The sequence below is a fragment of the Etheostoma spectabile genome, chromosome 21, assembly GCF_008692095.1.
Source record: "Etheostoma spectabile isolate EspeVRDwgs_2016 chromosome 21, UIUC_Espe_1.0, whole genome shotgun sequence".
NCBI lineage: Eukaryota > Metazoa > Chordata > Actinopteri > Perciformes > Percidae > Etheostoma > Etheostoma spectabile.
The window spans coordinates 17,891,467-17,910,756 of record NC_045753.1 but is presented as its reverse complement, the minus strand read 5'-3'; the positions used below and the strand labels follow the sequence as shown (position 1 = coordinate 17,910,756).

The 19,290-nt window shown below is 39.3% G+C and overlaps 1 protein-coding gene across 3 annotated transcripts; it reads right to left on the bottom strand.

Moving 5' to 3' along the window:
* Nucleotides 1-639: 639 nt before the first annotated feature.
* On the bottom strand, nt 640-17,994 carry aclyb (ATP citrate lyase b). Of its 3 annotated transcripts, XM_032503064.1 has the most exons (30): nt 17,807-17,994; nt 15,269-15,450; nt 14,434-14,556; nt 12,803-12,865; nt 12,153-12,343; nt 11,488-11,567; nt 11,002-11,132; nt 10,756-10,874; nt 10,136-10,272; nt 9,723-9,784; nt 8,997-9,114; nt 8,586-8,740; nt 7,833-7,926; nt 7,539-7,595; nt 6,875-6,904; nt 5,248-5,389; nt 4,790-4,958; nt 4,572-4,676; nt 4,223-4,419; nt 3,978-4,059; nt 3,737-3,847; nt 3,509-3,636; nt 3,326-3,419; nt 2,726-2,880; nt 2,467-2,617; nt 2,156-2,299; nt 1,827-1,940; nt 1,482-1,564; nt 1,169-1,245; nt 640-1,082 (listed from the first exon to the last, which is right to left on the bottom strand). In XM_032503064.1, the coding sequence occupies exons 2-30, from the start codon at nt 15,425-15,427 to the stop codon at nt 988-990; spliced, it is 3,366 nt and encodes a 1,121-aa protein (XP_032358955.1). In that variant the 5' UTR covers nt 15,428-15,450; nt 17,807-17,994; the 3' UTR covers nt 640-987. The 3 variants fall into 3 exon arrangements, with proteins under 3 accessions (XP_032358955.1, XP_032358956.1, XP_032358957.1); XM_032503065.1 differs by lacking the exon at nt 7,539-7,595; XM_032503066.1 differs by lacking the exons at nt 6,875-6,904; nt 7,539-7,595.
* Nucleotides 17,995-19,290: the final 1,296 nt, after the last annotated feature.

Sequence of the window (19,290 nt, the reverse complement as noted above, 5' to 3'; positions counted from 1 at the left end):
AGCATTTTCCTGTTTTTTAAACAGTAACACAGAATTGCAACAGAAGTAGTTCTATTCATACTGGGTGTGAAAGACTTAAACACCTTTAAAATTGCATCTAATTTACAGTAGGTGACAAATTGCAACCACTAGTTTACAACCAGTGTTCTAGGAAAGGCAATAGTGAAGTGACACCCAAATTAGTTTGTTTATATCCTTTATCCCATTAAAATGCCTCCTTTTTCAAAACATAAGATCTAGATAAACTTAACCAATAACAATAATATCAACCAATGGACCTGTTATATTTTATTTTTTTAAACTTTTAACAAAGACAACAAATCCCTAAAAATAACTTTGGTTTCTTTTTGTAACAACAACAGTCTTTTTTAGTGGGATTGAAACTTGGAGGAACTGAGATTTGCTAGTGTCACTAAGGTGCAATGCTCTGATAGACAGACAGCATAATTGAGCACACTTTCTTATGGCCTAAAATAGGCAAATGTTGATTATAATCAATTTATTTTTTGCGAGTAGAATAAAAAAAAAAAAGATATTGAGCTTGAACAAATTTTACATCAGAAGCCGTTACTGCAGATAACCTAATCAGACTCCTTAATGCAGGAGTCACGTGTGTTAACTGTGCTTTAAATCCTGCCCTTTTTTTTAAAGTACTAATTAATTCTGTGCTTCTGCAACTGCTAAAGTTTGTATTGGTTTGAGTCTGTGGTCAAAACTGAAGTAAGTAACATCTCAGACTCATAGTTAGTCAAAAACAAAATCTAAAAATTGACTTCCCCTTTTCTCCGTAAAAACAAGATTGAAAACTTCTACCCATATCTGTCAGCCAGACAGTACTTCTATTTTCCAAAATCACCCTGCCCAGTTTTTCCAAGGCCGCTGTTGCCATACCTGGAGAGAACATATATGATGAGTGAGATGTCTAATGATGCCTGACCTATTTGGACAGTCGCATCTGGAAGTGCTTCCCATTCCGTAATGTGGAGATTACATGGACATATGTTCAGGAAGCACATAGGAGATGTCATCCCAGGGGTGGCGGTACAAACCCTGTTTCAGCCTCTTCTGGTCCAGGTAATGTCCTAATGTAAGACAGACACTAGTTAGATGTCTTGCTTTAATAATACTTCAAATCTTAGTGTCATGGCTCTCACTGAATGAGACTCACCAATAAATCCCATACTGCGGCCAAGGACAAAGATCCCATTTAGTGCACCAATCTCCACAAACTCGTCAGCCTCGTCTCTGGAACCAGTTCAACATTCATGTGATAAACAATACTGGACAGTGTGCTTGCTATCAACAGTATGCTTGCTATTATACCACACTGTAATCTAAGTCGTAAGCACATAAGTGTTTGTCAACTACTTTAACCCATCATGTGGGCACTCATACATGGAAAGTGGTGTATTTACAGATAATGAATGGCAATATAGTAACACACAGTTTTAATATGAAACATGTCTTGGAGTTTGATTTACCTTGTGAAGCCCCCACATGTCCTAAGCAGGTCCACAAAGGCAACACCAATAAAACCGTCTACATTGAGGATCAGGTTGGGTTTCTGAAAATAAGAAAAGGAAATCTAAATTTCAGAGGTTAACATAAAAAGGAGCAAAGGTCTAAATATGTCACAGTGAAATGTTGCATATTTGACAGTAAAATGATCTCATCGGGAGATGTGGACACTATGCAAGATTCTTTACTTATTTAATTGTCCTGATGCTGGCTTTCCTTACACACCTGTCCTTCAAGACCATTTGATTTTATTGGGTTTATTGAGAATTGATTGAGTCTTCACTTGTGCTAATTCATGTGACAAGTACCTTGGAGGTAGTGATCTTTTCTACATCTAGTGCATAGTCGAGGAGCTGGGTGGAGGGAAAATGCTGCTTAACAAAGTCCTTCAGAATCTGCACCCGCATGTCTGGGTTGTTGATCTGAAAACAGAGACAAACTGTGTTACGGCTTTGTGTTGTGTTTCTTTTATTTAAAGCTGTTAACTGTAAGGTATCCGTCTGTTTTAATTATAATCCAAAGAAGAATTATTCAGATGTATGATTTTACAATTGTCTACTATAGTCTAAAAATGCCACATCATTTATGGATCTTGATAATGCAACTTGAGGTAGTGTAACAACTGAGTGCTGCCTACTGATTTGACTCTGTGGCCAATGCCCATGATCAGCTTGCCGTCCTTCTTCATCTTGTTAACAAACTCCATGGGCAGCATGCCACTATCAAATGCCTTGCTGAACAGCTTTGCAGCAGCATCCAGAGCACCTCCAAAACGATCCCCCTGGAATTTATGAATAAACCCTGATTCAGTAGAGAAACAACAGTTTTAACCATGTGGTCCAAGCAGAAAAAGACAGCAGAGAGGTAGAGATCATTTCTGTAATCTTTTCTGGTTAAAGATGGTGGCACAGTGTATGTACGTTAAGTTTGTGTGCGAGCAGTACTGACGATGGTGAGCAGGCCGGAGGTGAGGCTTGAGATAAGGTCCTTGCCAGCACGAGCACAGACGATGGTGTTGTGTGCACCAGAGACGGCAGGCCCATGATCAGCAGTCACCATCAGGCACATCTCAATGAACTGGCAGGCATAGCGCGGCAACCTAGACAGAAACAAAGCACAGCTTATTCCACTGAAAATATATTTGTATAACACTTTTTTTTCCTCAGTCACCGATTAACACTAGTTGTCGTCTAGTCATCATACCAACCTGCGCTGGAACCAAAGCAAGCCCAGCACTCCTCCTAAACCCATCTCCTCTTTGAAAACCTCAGTGATGGGCATGCCAGCGTAGATGAGCTCCTGGCCTCGCTCGTCACAGATGCTAGTCATGAATGAGGCTGGCTTACGGATCAGGCCCAACTCCTTGAGAAAATCCAGAGGAAAATAAAACCGATTTAACACAGGTAATAAACAGTGTGAAAATGTTTCTACAGTGTTAAGGAGGGATCAGTATCAGGTATTTGCCAGCTGATAAGGAACAGGGAATAGAAACCATGGAACTATTGCATATTTGTCCACCAGTGAAGACAGACAAGTTAAAAAAAAGTAAATACCTAGATCAAAGACAAAAAACAAACAAAACTATGTCATAATTATGCTTAAAAAATTAATATTAGCCAAAATAGATAGTGGCCTTAAAAATCATTTCTGTCAACCGCTAGTTTTAAAAATAAAACACAACACATTACCATGAAAATCATAAGCCCTAAATTGTTACTACCTTGTACATGATTTAACAACTATTTGACTCTTTGGCGGCTAAGACAGATGTTGAGGTATACGATGGAGTAATGATGAAGTTTCTTACCCTGGCCCAAGAGTAATCCATAGGCACTGTTGGGGGAGGCACCTCGTCGGCAGGAATGATGGTACCATTGGCCACCAGTTCATCATAAACTGTCCTGTTTCACCATATATTCACAGTATCAGTGAAAAACCCTAAACACATTTCAGTGAAAAACTCTGGCATGACTGTGATGAATTTCTTTACTTAATGACATCCCCCAGCTCATCAAAGCTCTTTGGTACATAAGCACCAGCGTCCCTCAGAGCCTGATTCTTGGCTACTGCAGTCTCTGAATCCTGGTTGGCACAGGCCCCTGCATGGCCAAACTGAACCTGAAAAGGCAGTATGACAGGTTGAGCTCAAAAACTCTGAATTTTGTGTAAGCTACAACAACAAAATCCAAAGCAAGTTATTTCAAGAAGGCAGCCAAACCTCTGAAGTGAACATGGTGGCGCAGGTTCCAATACACCAGCACACCACAGGCTTGGTTATCCTGCCCTCTTTGATACCTTGGCAGATCTTGTACTCCTCTGTACCTCCAATCTAGGTAGGCAGAGTGAAAGAGAGGCTTATGTATATACGGCTTATGATATACGTAAATATTAAAAAATAAAAAATAATATTTTAACATTAGGTGATGTTAATGTGTAACCATCCGTGGAGCTACTCCCACCTCTCCCAGCACTATTATCATCTTAACCCCTGAAGTGTCCTGGTAACGAAGGACGTGGTCCATGAAGGTGGAGCCTGGATATCTAGACCAAGAGGAGCAAAACACAATGATTTAAAAAGTCAAAAGACAATGTGTTTCTGTGGCGCAGCGATAGCAATACTTTTACCAATAGTTTCACAACAGGCTTTAAAAAGGACAACGGTCTCTCACTGCTAAGCAAATCATTTGCAAATAAGTTCTTGTACCTGTCGCCTCCGATGGCCACACCTTCAAAGACGCCATCTGTAGTGCGGGAAATGATGTTGTTCAGTTCATTGGACATGCCCCCAGAGCGCGACACATATGCCACGCTGCCAGGACGATAAAGTTTTGAAGCCAGAATGTTATCCAGCATGCCACCTGTGTTACCGATCTTAAAACAGCCAGGCTTAATGCCACCAACCTGGGAGAAAGAAAGTAATGGGTATCAAATTAACTTATGTGTGCCAATTGAAATTGATCATTTTCTGCTTACATACATTGTTGATTAAAAACATACCGTATACACTGTTTTTTTTAATAAATCATCTCTGTTTGCAAGATATGACTACATACCGTAGCAGGGCCGATAATAGTGACACCTTTTTCATCAGCCACTTTTATTATTTTCCTTGTCAGAGCTTCAGGAATGCCCTCAGCTATGATTGCGATAGTGTGGATCTGAAAACACAATGGAATAAAAAGGCAGATTTTCACATCTGGCTGAATCTTACATTTTTATGCAGTGTTGTATGGGCTTATATGTTAATATATTTTACAGTATGTCTTTCTACCTGTGGGTACTGCATGGCCTCCATAGTGCTGTCAAAGGCTGAGCGCAATGAAGCAAAGCTGATCAGGACATCCACCTCAGTGTGCTTCTTCATGGCATCAGCCATGTTCTTATAGACCGGCACCAGGATCTCCTTGTGGCCCCAGTAAAACTTCTGCTTATGATCTCCCCTGTGCAACACAGAAATGTAAGATAAGAAAACAATAAAATAAAAATATATTTATTTTTATTTGAAACAAATTTTAAATTTAATCTCAAATTTACAAATTTGGAAAACTACTGTCAACACCGATATTGCATATTTCCAGACAAAATTATTACAAAAAGGTGCGAGTAGGATAATAAAATTCAGTTTCAAAACCTGTTTTAGGTTTAGTTTCCAACTAAAAGTAGAAAAGTTGAGCTGAGTACAAGATACCAAATTCTTTTTTTTTTTTTCCCAGATCTTGAGGGACCTACGTGAAGGGGTAGACCATGGCTGCCACAGAGGGTTCGTCCCGGGAGCATACATAGTCGAAGTCCAGCATGCCCTGCACAGCACGTGTCTGCATGCCCCAGACTATGGTCTTGGTCTGTTTTCTGAAGAGTGTGGTGGCTTTGGCTAAACGAATGAGAAGCCAGAGAGACTCAAGTCACAACTGGAAGCAGAAATACACATATCACAGGCAAGAGATGAGGGTCAGGCTCAGGAAGATAGCAGGAATGGGGATGGCATCAAGCAGAGTAGAGATAGAACTCACTGAGGAAAGAGATACAGGAGGTAGAGAAAATAACTCTTCACCACTGAAAACACAATTTCAAAATGAAGTGATCTTTCTCTTTGTTGATGTTTGTTTGCCTGCATTATGCATTTGGCAGTTTTTTTTTTATACCAATCCATTATAATCTGGGCACCACATGTCTGGTTTTAGAGCTGCTATTGCATTTAACCTAAGATAATTACACACATTTGTAAGTGTAACCAAGTTACTCTGAAAGTTAATTTTTGTTCACCTCACACAGTTAAAAAAGGATAAATTTGGTGTTCAAATGGAACCATTGGTGGATGGGGACATATTGCTTGAAGTTATGTTAAAAACCTTTTCCGTTATCACATGCTACTAAAAACTCTAGGTTCTGCACATGGCCTGGCAGTTGCATTGTCTCAGATAGACAACCGGCAACTTGGTTTGACCATCAAGGGTCAGTGTTTTTTTCTGACCACATAATGCAGGAAATTTCCCTTTTTTCAATGCATTAATGTCGCATTCCAATAGTGATTTTACTTTACCCTTGTTTATACAAACGCTTTTTCTACCCTGTCAAGTGCTGCTAGAAACCCTACTAGCCCATTACCAAGCAGGATCACCACGTACGCCTTGATCGTTGATGGCAAAGCTTCTACTAGTAATTAAATATATATAATGCAAGGCAAGGTCTAGACAATAAAGCAACCCGGCAGTAGTGCAAGAAAAAAAAATGAGATCCTGTGTCAGGTATTCCATTTAAAATGCAGAATGTTAGTGTACAATGTGGTTTGAAGCATTTGTTAAGTTAATCACCATCTTGCCACACATTTGTTCCAGTCCTCCCAAGTCTCTCCTCTCTGTCCAGACTGACTGCCTTCTCTGGTTCTCTGATCTGATCCAAAGACGTTGTGCACAGAGCTATCAATTAACACTATTATTGCCTCTTTAACAGTGGGCTGTAGAGTGCCAAGTAATATTTTACAGGATTTCTGCAGGGTTCACGATAAAGAGTTTAATTAAATACCTGTGAGACTGTCATAGATCATACTGGTCAAATGATGACACTTTTATGGAAAGATAGTATGGTTGACCATCAGATACCCTGGTTTTAGGATGAAGCTGGTCTTATCTGGTATGGTATGTGTTGCGAAACACATATCGTACCAGATAATTCCCCAATGTCATTTTGGATAGGAATTCTTCATTGACCAGTTTTAGCACAGAGACACAAAACAGCACCCCTTAAAGTGAGTAAGCCACTATAAAAATGTAGAAAAAGAAAGACAGACAAAAATGGGAAGGCAGGGGGGAAGTGGACAGAGAGGGCAGGAGGACAGGTTTTTCACACCCTTCCATACCTCCGCTGCAGCCTGAAGAAGCTTGCGCTTCTGTGACCCCATGGGAAGGGAACACAAAATACGACATAGTGAGCACAGAAAAAGAGAAAACAATAAGTGCAACTTTATCTTATTATTGAACAGACTTCAGTGCATTCTGTAAACTGCGTGCCAACTCTGAAAACACTTCATAAAAAGCACACCAGTGGAAAGACCATGCAAATCTCAGGTGCTAGAGAGCATGCCTTTACTGTGAAAAGCAATCTAACAAGTATGGTCTTGCCACAATCAAAGTCAATCCACATAGCCTGTGCTGAATGTTTTAATATTACAATAAAATCTGCCCTACAAACACACAATTCCGTCTAAAAGATGACATAAACAGTACATTCATCTTAGTATTAGAAAACATATGCTACATCTGTGGATTATCTACAACTCTTTCCACAGTTTTTAATTATTCCAAGGATGGGAGGAAAAAGAAAAAAACACACAAAAATCTTATTGCAACAGAATACAATGTGCCCATTGAGGTGATGCAAACCACACACACACACACACACACACACACGCACACAGAGAGAGAGAAAGAGAGAGCGAGATAGACAGAGAGAGAGAGATAGAGATCAGTGTGGAGCGTGTGAGCAGCCGAGAGAAGTGCGAGCATGGAACACCTATCACTTACCTTTCCAATCGCCTGTGACCACATTCTTCAGAGGCCACAGTATAGAATGAAGAGAGTCTTAGAGAAACGAGCATGGAAAAATAAGGGGTGAGTGGACAGTTTGTGCAGCAAAACAAGAAGAGGAGGAAGGTAAAAATAGAAAGAAAATTAAAATGCAAAATGGAAGCATGGTGGGGGGGGGGAATAAATACAGGATGCAAGGATAAGTGAAATGAAAAAGCAGAAGTGCATGAGTACATATGGAGTCTTGCTGATAAGACGCACTGGAGAGGTGAGTGCTACTGTGTTAGTTACCTGCTGGAAGACCTGCTTTAGACTTTTTGGCTGGGGTGACATCATTAGACTTCCTTGATTCAGAGAATGAAGCTGTCCTTGTTGTAGCTGGAGTCTGGTATAGAACAAATGTATTTTATTTAAAGTTATACATAAGATTCCAATGATAATTGTTAGCAGTAAGCAAACAAATTCCCTCTTATAAATATGTTTACATTTTTAGTGTACGTGTCTTGCCACATTTGAGCTTCTCACCAGTCAATCTAGCCTTGACATTTAAGCTTCTTTTTTTTAAGAATATCAAGGACCACAATTAATAAATAAAAACAGACTATATACAAAGACACACATGTAATGCTATACAATAGAGTTAATCAAACAAGTTCCAATGGTCAAACCTTTCAAAGCTAAAATTGTTTGCACAAGTAGATGCAGCTTTTGTTCATATGTAGCAAGAGATGTAAGGAGGTAAGGAATTTGCTTACCTGTGATACAATACAGTCATGCATGTTCAATCTCTAATGTTAATGCATCTTAGACAATTAATTATTCAGCAATAGTAACTTTCTTCAACTCTCAAACAGTAAAAAAAAAAAAGAAAAAAAAAAAGGAGTAGTTCACAATTTAAATGTCCATCTAACTCAGCAGACAATTAGCACATGAATATGGAGTGCCTGTCTCAAACAATATGACATCTGAAATGTGTTTAAAAGAGAAGCAGAAGACCTGAAGACTACACTACTATCCCCTCAGTGTGTGACTGAATGAAAATACCATTGCACTGCTGCTGGCATTAAGGAGGAAGTTCGCTGTATGCGCGTCCATTGGAGGCTGGTTAGGGATTGGCCGGTGGCCAAGAGCCATTCCAACAATGGCCGTCATATGGGTCTCAGTACCAAACACATGGATAGGAATACCTGTGGTCTTTCCTGCAGAAAGAAACAGAGTTAAACAACTCAATTTAAAATACTTGCTAACAATTTGGCATGCATAAAAACACGTTTTGGTATTCATGCTCTCATATCACCTGTGCATGCATTCTCCCTCTTTAAGGGTCATGTGTAATCCAATAAAATCACCTGAAAATAGCTCGACACCAAGTTTTTCTCTATGGACAAATTATATAATATAGTCATCCAATTCATTTGTTCTCAGACTAGGCATTTACTTCTTCATCTCACTCACCTACTTCCCCCATGACCCTCAGTCCCTCCTGGTAGTTGGGCCCGCCACGTCGAACAAAGATGGTGACCTCGTGCTCCTTCAGAGGACCTTGGTAATCTTTGATGGCCCTGACAATGCCCTGGGGAAGGAGACAGGCAGGTCAGCTATGTGGTTAAAAAAAAACATGAATTCTTTAAATATCTGCATGGGTATGTCAGCCAGTAACAGCTGCTTAGAGACAAGAATGCCAGTGTTGGTTTAATTAACACCATTTATATTTCCATATCAGAAAGCAAGATGCAAAATCTAATATGTGCGTTAAAGGAACAAGGTGACATTTTGTCATTATTTGGTCTCAGTGTGTTCAGACCAACTTTCAGTGAGTGTCCCATGTAAGATAGCATCATCAGTATTTAACATAGAGACAGTACTTTAGGCATAGCAGCATTTCCCTAAAAATAAATAAATGTATAAACGTATGCAAACGTAATCCCTCTTAATCCTCCACTAGAAGTGTGTGGGGGTGTATCTGCAAACACCAACCGCCAATGCTACTAAATATACCTTTAATGTTGTCTTCTATAAGTAATATATGGATGTTGTGTTTTATTCATGGTGCTGAATTACTCAAAGGAACATGGATGTGCTTTCATATTTTCAGAGGGAAAAATTGTGTTGAAGTGTTTTTTTTTTCTTCACTTATTAAAAATGATTAATGTAATTATCTGAAACGTTCATGTGTTTTACCTTGAATGTGGCTGCCACATTGGTGAAGTTGGCAATACTTCCTCCGATTATCAGCACTTTCCCTGCAGGATACAGAGAGATGAGTGTTGATATGGGCAGAAAATGTTATTGACTAATATGTGACACCCCAATAACAGTTTGGTGACAGTCGGGAAGTCTTTTGCTGGCAACATACAGCAAAGAGGGGCCTTGTGACACACTAAAGGAGAGTGACCAGGTCTACAGTGCGGGGGAATGATCAAACACAGGCTTAAGGTAAACATGCTTAAGGCAAACTCTGTCAAGTTTATAAGAAACGTCTAATTTAACTGAAACAGTCAAGATTGGTTTTTACAAGTGCGCATCTCCCCCTATGTTCACCTTTGGCCTAAATGTATGCAAACAAGCCCTAACAAAGAGTTGGCTGTACCTACCTTGAGGATGTTTCTCCCGTGTCATGAGAGAGAGAATGGTTTTAGCGTAGTCGTAAGTCTGCTGTTCACTGGGAGCACCAGAGTACTCGCCATAGTTGGCCAGTTCATCCACACCGCCCAGGTCACAGATAGTGTCGCTAAAGAAGCGGGATAGTGCACAGTTAGGTACTGTGTCCTGATTCTAGTTGCCGTTTTTAGTTTTAATCAACTGTGTCTTGTGTAGTTCTTTCCATTCCGTTTTATTTAACAAAACATATTATGTGTATCCTAGAGTCTAACAAAAGTTGCAAAGCCTTTGTTTTTCGTAAAAAAAGTTTGAGTCTTAAAAAAATTGTTTATATCCACATTTACTTGCTTGCAGTCTTCCTTTTCACTTGCTTTGTTGGCACGTTACTGCCACCAATAGATCAGTGGAATAGGGCAAATCCATTGGCAGGAATAGGTATTGCATCAACTGAACACAACTGTGTTCATGTGCACAGGACAAACAAAACGCCGGCCAAAAAAAATAAAATAAAATAAAACATTCCATTGACTTTGTGTATACATGAAACAAGCTTTCAAATTTCGAGGCAAAGAGCAACACAAGTGAAAAGGCATTTTATTAATAAATGTTGTACCTGTAGACTACTGAAGCCCCTCCTCCAGCCACCATGGTCCAGATCCTGCCATTTGGGTTCAGCAGTGTAAGCTTCAGACTGGCACCACTCTTTGCATCCAGATCAGCTATGTATGCCTCCTGAAATGCACAAATTGCTGTAATAAGGCCAAGGACATATGCATAAACTGAGATCAAGTTTAAGGTGTTATTTAAAAGGTTTCGGCTGAGACATTAAAAACTTGCTTTATCGTGCTTCAGAACTCACCTCTGGATACGCTTCTCTTCCAAAGGGTGGTGGAAACTCCACATCCCCCCATTTAGCCTTGCAGATGTAATCTGCTGTGGCATCAATCTTAGCTGCCATGTCGAGGACGTACACTCCATCTTTGGTGACGACTGGTTAAGAGAATAAAAGTTGTGTCATCCATTAATTTGACATTTTAATGTTTTTTTTTTTAGATACAGATGTTACAGAACAGAATGTAACAGTAGTAAACAGTTTGTTAATTTGAATTTGATCATGAATGTGCACACATTAGTAACTTGTTTCCATGAATTAATAATAAATCCCTTCAAAAGTACTTAGTTCATTCTATGGAATTAATAATGCACAAATGGAGCAGTTATAGTGACAAAACAGTTCCTATCTTCCTTCCCAGACTAAAAGAGGACACTTCTAGAAGTCATAAAAGAGAAATGAATACACAGATGCACAGTTGAGCATAGATCTTTGAAGTTAAAAAAAACATACCTATAGGGTTGATCTCAAGGTAAGTGAAGTAGAGGTCCTCATAGAAGTTAAAGAGTCCTACTATAAAACTGGCCAAGACTCTTCAAGAAGGAAAAAAACAAAACAAAAAAACAATCAACTAAACTCACTATTCAAGAGAGGACAACTAATCTTACTAGAAAAACACACAATAATAGAAGTGTAGACCATACATTATATAAAAATATAACATTTTCTTGCCAAATAATTAGGCTAAATGTTGAGTCTTGTAACAGACAGTGCAGCATAATAAGATATACAGAGGATCACACTTTGCTTCCAAGCGTTGAGCTACTGAGAAACTAGTCCCAAACAGATGTTATGCTGCATAAAAGAGAGATCAGCATGTTCTCTGCACACGGGGAAAGGGTATTTGGAAAAGGGAAAAACTAAACACAATACTCAAGGTCACACAACAGCAAAAGACAAACTACACTGAAGAAAGAAACCTTTGATTCACTGGCATACAAATTCAGGTAACGTCAAATAAAATCCACAAAAAACGTTTTTTTGAATGTGTAATAACGGGCTAAAGACATGAGGGGGGAGGGCAACTCTTATTAAAGTTTCTCTCAAATTAAGTTGAGTGCTGTAGATAAAGACAAATAAAAAAAAATGAAAAATAAAAAAAAAGGATGTGTCCGTACTCTTTCTTTTCATCAGGAACATGTGTGAGGAGCTGCTCTGTGACTTGGTTCTCACTCAGCTTCTCCTCCACTGCAACCAACAGCCTCTGGGCCTTGGCGTCCACATCACCCACTTCCACTCCTCCCTCGTGATGGAAAAGCACATGGTCGCCCTCACGTGTGGCATAAATACACACATAAAACTCCTCATCCTGGGTGGATCAGTAGATGGTAGGGTACACAAACACATATTCAAAGATTTATTTTTACAAATTGCAGAGTTTTCCTTTTCACTTATTTACAAAAGGCTGACAAGCTGTTTCTGGACATTCCAGAACATACAGTTCTCTATTTTAACAAAACTGACATTCATAAAGGCACGTTTTCTCACAATAACAAATCACACACATACTGCAACACTATTCAACCTCTGTTGGTTCACTTCAAAAAACTGTGAGGAAATCAATTAATCACATGCACACTGACCTAAATACAAAACACACACATATTGTTTATATCCTGGCCCTAGAGGTTTCAATTACCTGCTGAGTGGGTTGATTATGTATTTCTTTAGTTAGCCCGGGTCTAACGGGCTACACAAATAAACTTAACGTGGCTTTCAAACATAACAAACAGGATGTGGAGTGACTTAAGAAACTAGCATACATTACCTGTGGGTGTGGAACAAATGGCTCAATGAGGAAGTTCTTCAGCACACCCTTGGCCTTTCCAACCTATTCAAGACAAACATGTTAGAATGACCTAGATATAGATTTGGAAGTGGAGTCTGCACTGCATTACATTCTGCTTCCAAGGTTTAATTCTTATCACCATCTTTACACACCCCGTTTATATTAGGGCTGCTTGAGCATGGGAAAAAAAATCATAAATCATGATTATTTTTGGTCTATATTGAAATCATGTTTATTTAACACGATTACTCATTGACTTTTGGAAAGATGTTGGAAATATTGAACTTAAAAAAAGTGAAAAAGTAAAGAACATTCTTAATACTCCTCCCCCCCCCTTCAGAACACCAGACAAAGGAGTTTACTTGCAAAATGCAAATAATAATTTTTCTTGATTATTTTGTTTTTGTGATCATCAGGAACCAAAATCGTAATTGTAATTAAGATTTCGATTAATTGCATACCCCTAGTTTATATGTGCATCTGTTATTTTTATTTTTTATTTATTATTAAAAGGAAAGCACAAAGAAGTACTGGAAGTTTGGAGACAGCCTGTTTGAAGTGCAGCCCAGCATGTTTGGTTGACCAGAATAGACCACCCTCCTCCATTAACCTCTGACCTGGCAGATCTAAACATAAGCCCATGATCTCTGGCCCTGGACACAGTGACCTTGTACAAACATATCCATATGCTGGGACTAAAGGACAAGGAACTCTATCTTACATTCACTTCAGATGCTGTACAAAAAAAATAATAATAATTTAAAAAAAAGTCAACGTGGCAGTCATGAGATTTACTACATTGTACTTACTGTTAGACTGCAAAGTTATCTTTATTTACAACCTAATTAGTCTGAACAATCCCACTGAGGATCAGGGATACTTTGCTAAACATATCTAAAATGCAATGCAATTTGATCATTTAAATGAGTTGTCTTTGTGGTTTTTATAACATCACACATACCATTAATGCTGTCATGTCCCAAATTCCCTTCATGAGGGATAATTAAGTTGTATTTCAAACAGATGACAAAGATCAATAAACAAATGAGGACTGTGTTTTAAAGTCTAGAGAGCTGGAGAACAAATTAACAGTAAGTTGATGGTGAGCTGGTACATTTGCAGGAAGAGTAGTATTGGGTACTTATCTGAGAAGAATGACATTTTGAATGGGGATACAGACACAGAATGCTGTCCGTTGACAAAGACAGACTGTTCTTTGTCTGTATGGCAAGACAACTAAGTGACCAGTAAAGCCATGTTCAGAACTGTGTGAAATAATGCGGCGCATGTCAGTATTGGCCAATGAAATCCGTCCAAATACATTGTTCTGGAAGATTAATTTGCAACAACATAGTTCTACCATTTTGCGTGCCGATCATCACAACAAGCAATAACCTAACAGACATTTCTCTAGTATTATCGGATTCAGATTAATCTGAATCTAGTATCATAAACAACTGTGCTGTGTTTTGTTGTCTGATAAACCTTTAGTCTCTTGGATCAGTTACTTCTGCTGGACTTCCTGGATTTCATTGTCTCAAGGGTAATGCTGAGTTGCTTTTGGTCTGAACGCTCACTAAGACAGACAACTCACTCAACAGTCAACTCACAGTGGTCTCTCTCATGAGACGGGCTTTGAGCCACTCTCGGACACCCTGCAGGTCCAGGTTGATGCCCACCAGACCGAGCTTCCCACGCCGCTTGATTAGTTGATCTGGCTTTACCACCAGCCGCTATAAGGGAGGCAAGTGAAAAAACAGACCAGCCACATATTAAACGTAAATCACAGATTTGCAACAATATTGGTGTGACAAACCTACACCAGGCTAAAATGTGATACTGCAAACACAAATTTTCCCCACAAATAATATGGCAAGCTCTTTGTGTGAAAATATTACTTGCTAGTAAATTTTAATAAAAGTACACTCACAAACAAAAGTATACCCGTTTCTGCTATATGTTTATTGTTTTTTTTTGGTGCATTTTCAGCCTTTTATTTTTGATAGGACAGCTGAAGAAATGAAAGTGAAGAGAGGTGGGAATGACAGAGTCAAACCTGGGCCCACTGCATCGAGGACTAAACCTCTTCATATGGGTGCCTGCTTTACCAACTGAGCTATCCAGGTGCCCTGTTAATGGCACTCTTTATCCATTTGTTCACCCTGGTTCAAACTCAACCTTAGATAGTTGGTATCTTCTAGTATGCTACTAAAAACTTTTTTGAGTATCAAAAAAGTTAAATGCTCTAGCGAGCCTAGCTCTATTTTCCAGAGAGAGAGAGAGAGAGAGAGAGATGTAATAATGCCCTGCAACTCATGTATACAGCGTTTCAGAGACATGCAGTACGTAATTAACATCATGAGTTCAATATTCCTTTTGCCAGCAGAGGAAACAGGCTACTTGAAGGCTGTTTAAGTTGTGTTGAGTCTGTTGTTGCAGCCACACCTCTGTTAGCAGCCACGGATGCTCCTGTGAGAGGCGGTCCCAGTCAGTCTCAGCGTTGACACTGGCATAGCGGAAGCGGTTCTGCACGGCCGCTGAGGTGCAGATATACTTATACAAGAACTCTTTTCCTGTCTGCTCTGAGATGGCTTTCGCCGACATGGTAGCGCTGGATGGCACGGGACCTTTGGGAGCGGGAGGTCAACAGTTAATTTCACAGAGTTACATAATCATATGTAGATACATTGATGGACAGAACAAACAATAAACTAAGCATAGGTGCGTAGGTGCATAGGTTTAGGCACTTCGAAACTAAAGGCCAAGTTAATTCTGATTTTCAACTAAGATGGGGGCTATTGTATGCCTGTCAAAAAATCTGAGGTGTTATGTGGGACACTGGATGATTGATTAAATGAAATATGGTTAGACAAATTATATCCTATCCGAGATTTACAACCTCATCAAAACTCCTTTATGCTTGGTTAGTAGTGAGCATAAATGCCCTCATTCATCTGAAAGACTGATTTCTCTATTTTAGGATTACAAAACTGGCCACAGTGGAAAAACTACAAATCAAACACATACTGCTGAGTTTTAAGGTTCTTGTATGTGACGGATGGCAGCTCAATTACTCTTTGTTTCAATCCTAAAAAAAAACTGAGATCCACACTAAAAATATGTTTTTCTGTACCTCCTCAGTGTTGTTGAATGTTTACCAACAGAGCTATAGATTGGTGTCAGTTCACTAATGATGTCAAACTGTCATGTCATCCCATAGAGACGGTAGTGAATATTTAAAGTGATTAGTAATTAACAAACCAGCCTTTGTCTTACATGTGGATATCAGAAATTAAGGGGAAAACAGAAAAAGATCAAATCCAATGTTAGTACACAGAGCAAAGACAAAACTAGAGCTGACATGATTAGTCAATTACCAGAAAAGTGTATCTGAAAACATTGGTTAACCTTGTTTCAGTCATTTTCAAATCTTCTGCTTCCAGTTTCTCAAATGTAAAGAGTTTTGTATCACTGTATGTATCACTGAAAATCTTTGGGGTTTGAATGGTTGATCAAACAAAAATAAGCATGGAACATGGAAACAGCCACTAAGGGCGCCCAAATAGCTGAGTTGGTACTAAACTAATACTATTATCACTTTCATGAGACATCAAGCCAAAAAGGGACATTGAAACCAAATTCAGAAGCATGTTCACACTGTAGAAATTAAGTTTGACGAAAACAAAATATCATCCACAATGACAGACAAGAGCCATTCTTACTACTACCGTATACATCATCATTTTCATCCAAATAGATAGCTATCAACCCTTGCCATTTGACATATTTAGGAACTGTACACTAGATGGAACCCTATGTGTATGTAAGGAGAGAATGTGAAGGAAGTTCAACTGTTTGTCTTGACATTACTGTTATTAACACCGCTGCATGTTGTCAGATCTGTGTCAAGTGTCTGAGGTTAAACCCTGTAAAGCAGTGTGTGGAAACGCCCAAACACAGGTCCATGAAGTACCTTTTACTACAAAACAGAGATAAGCAATGAGCCTTGAAAAGCATGCATCCCATCTCCTTTGCCTTTGTATAGCTGATAACATTTCGTGGTGGTTTTATGTCAGCTTCTGAAATACTAGCGGAGCTTTATGGCACCAGCTTCCGCATCAGCCGCTGCACTTCCAACACAGAAAGACAGTCTGCAAGATGTCTGTGGTGATTTAACCAGGGGAGTTTGACTAGGATTTAGCTAAGCAAAACTATCCTGTCATGCTTTCAGAGCCAGATGTCCCAGTATTTAGCCGGCCATAATCCACGGGTCCAGTCCATTGTTTAAACCTATTTAGCCGTGAAATATGTGTCACTGTACACTGTATAGGCTCCAGAGATGGAGGAAATTGGATTTGGAGGTGGCAGCATCAGAGGGGCCAGAAAGGGGGTACTGCTTCAGACACAGCTGCTGTTTGATGAGCCTGGCAGTGCTCTGGCAGTGCTCTAGCATCACTTTTCCCGTGCAAACTGCCGTGTCACACCATGTGCGTCAGGCCAACACAAGTGAATAAAGCTCTTTTACCAGCTTCCACACCCACTTCACAAACTGTTCATTAGCTAGCTAACCAAGCACGTATCATAACTTTAGCTTGGCTCGCCGTGCGTACATGAGGAACAAGTTCCTTACAAGGACACAAGATGGACAAATGTAGCCAGTAAGTGTAGACTAACCTATGGAGTGAGATAGAAGATGAAAAAACAAGCTTCAGGAAGATGCTAGAAAAAGGTTTAGCCTCCGTTTGTGATTAATATGAACGCTGTTTTTTTTTAACCACCTGGGACTGGTGAGTCAGTTAAATATGTAAACTCAAAGAAGATCAGCTAAGGCAAACGATGTAGGAAACAGTTGTATATCTTCTGTCTCTGACTGGCTAACTGCTGTAAAATTAGCCTCATACTGCTGTCGCTTGCTAACGTTAACCGGTAACGTTAAGGAGAAGCTATGTTGGCGTTTAAAAAGAACTCGGCGCAAAGGGTTACCTTGTCAATGAAAGTGGCACCTCCTCGAAGTACAGGAATTGTTACCTGGTCAAAACAACACGGCTAAAGAGTCACTAACGGTACTTGTTCTTGTGAGTCTGCTGCTGCCAGTTGCCCCCTCACTCTCGTCCTGCCTGTCGCACCATAATCTGGCGAGCGATTGCACGACGATGCCGGAGCCTGATTGGTTTAAACTTGGTCACGCGGTGATGTCGAGCACACCCACATTTTTTAATTACTAACCCACCTACAATAAATCACTATAAATTTGAAATAAAATGAGATAATCCGTTATATATCGCCGGCCAGCAGGGAAAATCAGCTGTTGCAGCACCACAAGACAGAAATGAGTACAGATAGAGAAGTACAAGTTCATAAAATAAAACCAAATAAGAATAAATAAAATAAATAACCAGCCCACTATAATAAGAGTAAAAGTAAATGAACTATACAAGAGCAATGAAAGACTAATGAGGTAAGTTATAACTTTAAGTGAAAATGTGTAATACAATCAATAGCAGTAAGTCTAGAATATACGTAAACAGTTTACACCAGTAATAAAATGTATTACATTGTGTGGTAAGAAAGTATACCATATCAACATACCTGTGGTGTAGTAGGTATAACATATAGTACAGGTGCAATTGACATCATCAAGACCAAACCATGTGGCAGCGGCTGACACCTGGTCTCCTGAGGGAAGCATTAGCTATGCTCTCTTTCACCATTGGAGTTCACGTTTCAATATCAGTTCAAGTGCAAGTTTCTGAGGACAAGCTACTACAATTAACAATAATATCCAAAAACAGAATTACAGAATAGTACATGTAATCGGCACATGTATCTTGAGGTGGCTTATCAATTCCTCCTTGCCAATAACAGTATTAATCAAACATGTACGGCTAGCCAAAGTTTAAAAAGCCCAAATTATGTATTTTTTCTTCTTTTAGTGTGTAACATCGTTTTTAGTTTGTGTTTAACAGATGTATAAAGTACAAAAAACACATTTGACTCCAAATGGAGCTTTTTCTCCCACAGACAGCACTTTTTCTCAACTGCCTGAAGCGCCTCACCCGCATTCCTGTTTGAAATTGCTCACGGATTGAAAATGCCAGCCCAGTTTATCATATACGCTGCCCATTAGGTGCTAGCTGAGCAAGCACAGCCCGACAGTGGGTTGTTTGAAACTTGTTTTTGAACATCAAAGCATGTAAACCAATTGTAGTAGACACCAAGGGTACAAACTTGATGCTGAAAAGGAGTATAACAAGGGCTCTTTAACATTATAATTGTGATCCCTCTGGAGTTTATCAAGTGGAGTTCTAGCTGGTCGAGGCGGAGCTAAATAACTGCTTTTCAGCATATTGTTGGGTAGTTTAATCTATAACACATTTTTGAGCAAATTATATATTTGGTATAAAAAATCCACAATAAGATCCTGCTCTGAAATGTACTTAAGTAAAATGGAAATACTGTAATAAAGC